The 2,420-nt window shown below is 58.9% G+C and overlaps 1 protein-coding gene across 1 annotated transcript; it reads right to left on the bottom strand.

The window, feature by feature from the left end:
* Positions 1-490: 490 nt before the first annotated feature.
* Positions 491-2,254, bottom strand: A1O3_08166 (uncharacterized protein; the record flags this gene model as incomplete). Its single annotated transcript, XM_007738265.1, has 1 exon — positions 491-2,254. One exon carries the CDS (start codon positions 2,252-2,254, stop codon positions 491-493), a length of 1,764 nt encoding a protein of 587 aa, XP_007736455.1.
* Positions 2,255-2,420: the final 166 nt, after the last annotated feature.

Here is a 2,420-nt window from a genome sequence, read left to right as displayed (position 1 = left end):
TTCATTTCATTTCATTTCATTTCATTTCATTTCATTTCATTTCATTTCATTTCATTTCATTTCATTTCATTTCATTTCATTTCATTTCATTTCACTTCGTTCGTGTTCGTTCGTCATTGCCTCTGCTGCCTCTCCTCCCTCTCCTCTCTCTCCCCCTCCTCTCTCTCCCCCTCCCCCCCTCTCCCCTGAGTCCGAGTCCGAGTCCGAGTCCGAGTCTGGGTCTGAGTCTGAGTCTGTTCCGCCTGTTGTCCTTTTCACAGTCATAGTCATAGTCATACATAGTTGACGTCGGCAGGTCAGGGCAGGGCAGTAAAGTAAGGGCATGGATATAGATATGGATGTGGATCTGGATATGCATATGTATGTATGCATGCACATGGTTATGATTATGATTGAATCGGGAATGGGCATTTCGCATTTCGCATTTCGCTCAATTGTTTGTTGTTCGTGTCGTCGTCCTTCTACTCTTCTACTCTTCTACTTCACTCTTCTACTTCTTCCTCCTCGGCGTCCGGACAGGCGTCCACATGTCCCTGGAAGCAGCTGCTCCACCTCCACCTCGACCGCCAGAGCTGGAAGCCGAACTGGGTGTGCGCGCGCCCAGTTTCTCCATCAGCCTCCTGGCGGCGGGGGTCATGTTTCCAGCGGCAGCGGCGACAGGAGTCATGCCGCCAATTCGAGAGCCAGAGCCAGAAGCGGACTCTCTCTCCTTCTCACTTTGACGCTTCCGTCTGGCCTGGCTGTCCACCATGCGCAGATGCAGCTCCTCGCGCCGGCGGATCTCGCCGATCTTGAACGGGTTGGGCGTCGCATCGGCGCCGACTTGTCCGGCCAGCAGGTCGCGGTAGCTCGGGCCCAGCTGGGTCTGTGGCTGGTGCACCGTCTCCGGCTCGTCCTCGTCGACAAAGGCGTAGCCGTTGACGCGGGGGGTTTCGCTTCCAGCATCAACATCAAACCCAAACTCGGATGATTCCGACGCGGCGGGCCTGCCTTTAGCAGCGGCGTCGCGGCGCGCAATGATCTCCGTGTTCAGCGACGGTGACGGCGGGATCGGGCCTGGCTCATCGAAATACCGGACGGGCGGGAACCGCGTGTTGGCATGCACGACGTGCTTCGGCCCAGCTTTCGACAACTGCTCCTTGACCTCGTGCACGGTCTGTAGGGCCGGAGTGTCCTCGTCGACCGAGGTCGCCGGGAACATGAAACTGTTGTCGGGCCGTCTGATGAGCCACGCGTCCGGCCGCGCAGGCCGGGCGTCCGTCGCGCCCGTGGTCATGGATGGCACGACGGCCTTTTCGTTGGGGTTGGTGGCCGATGTCGAAGTCAAGGTCAAGCCAGAGCTAGAACCGGCAACACCACCACCACCACCACCGCCACCAGAAGCAGTAACCTCCTCCTCCACCTGTCCTTGTTCACCCTGTTGGAGCAACAGCTGTGCCTCGCGCTCCCTGTAGGCAATCAGCCGCGCCGACGGGACGCGCTGGTCCTGCGTCCACAAGTAAGCGTGCTTCTGGCGGCGTTTCAAGTTCTGTTTGTCAAGAAGCGTATTGAACGACTCGTTGTCTTCGGAAGTATATTTGGCCTGGAACGCGCCCAGCGAAAGGCCCGCCGTGTCGAGACCGCCACCGCCATCGACATCTTCGCCTGCGTCGCCGTGTCCCCGTCCAATGTCGTGCACATTCCTAGTTGCTGGCGTGTCGCTGCCCGCGTAAGATCCCACCGGCGTGTCTGCAACACCACCACGCACCCCTCCCCCTCCACTTGTGGGCGTAGTGGTGCCCCATCGCGGCGTCGCCGAGGGCGTGCCATTGCCGTTGCCATTGCCGTAGTTGTCGAACCTCGTGTTGCCATTGCCATTTCCGTAATTATCAAATCTCGTATTTCTAGCGGTATGGTTATTGCTCCCCTTGTTATTAGACCTCCTCATGTGTGCCGCCGGCGCCCCTGCGTTTCTCAGCTTCTGCGCCGCCTCGGCGATCCATGACTCGTCGCCCGACTCCAGTGCCGCCAGGTATTCATGCTGCGCCTGGCTCTCCAGCAGGCCTGGGAAGTAGTCTCGGGCGATGATGTCGGAGAGCGCGCTGGTGTATTCGTCTTCGTCGAGCACTTTGGCCGGTCTCTTGATGCGCTTGAACGGTGGCGGCGGCATCAGGGACACGGCGTTCGAGTTCGAGTTCGACTGAGACGGGCCGCGCTTCACCACCGCCTTGGCCTGCGTAGAGGGAGACGGAGACGGGGAGGTAGATGCCGCCATTCTGATCGATCGCTGCTCAACTGTGCGGCAACACGGGGGTTTATGTGTAGCCCTAGCCCTAGGGCTTTCATTCCTGGAGACGGAGGACGGAGGGATGAAGGTTGGAGGTTCGAGGTTGGAGGTTCGAGGTTGGAGGTTCGAGGTTGGAGGTTCGAGGTTGGAGGTT

This window comes from Capronia epimyces (genome assembly GCF_000585565.1).
Source record: "Capronia epimyces CBS 606.96 chromosome Unknown aczIQ-supercont1.7, whole genome shotgun sequence".
In the NCBI taxonomy this organism is placed as follows: domain Eukaryota; kingdom Fungi; phylum Ascomycota; class Eurotiomycetes; order Chaetothyriales; family Herpotrichiellaceae; genus Capronia; species Capronia epimyces.
The sequence above is the reverse complement of the archived record's forward strand: the minus strand, read 5'-3'. Positions and strand labels throughout refer to the sequence as shown.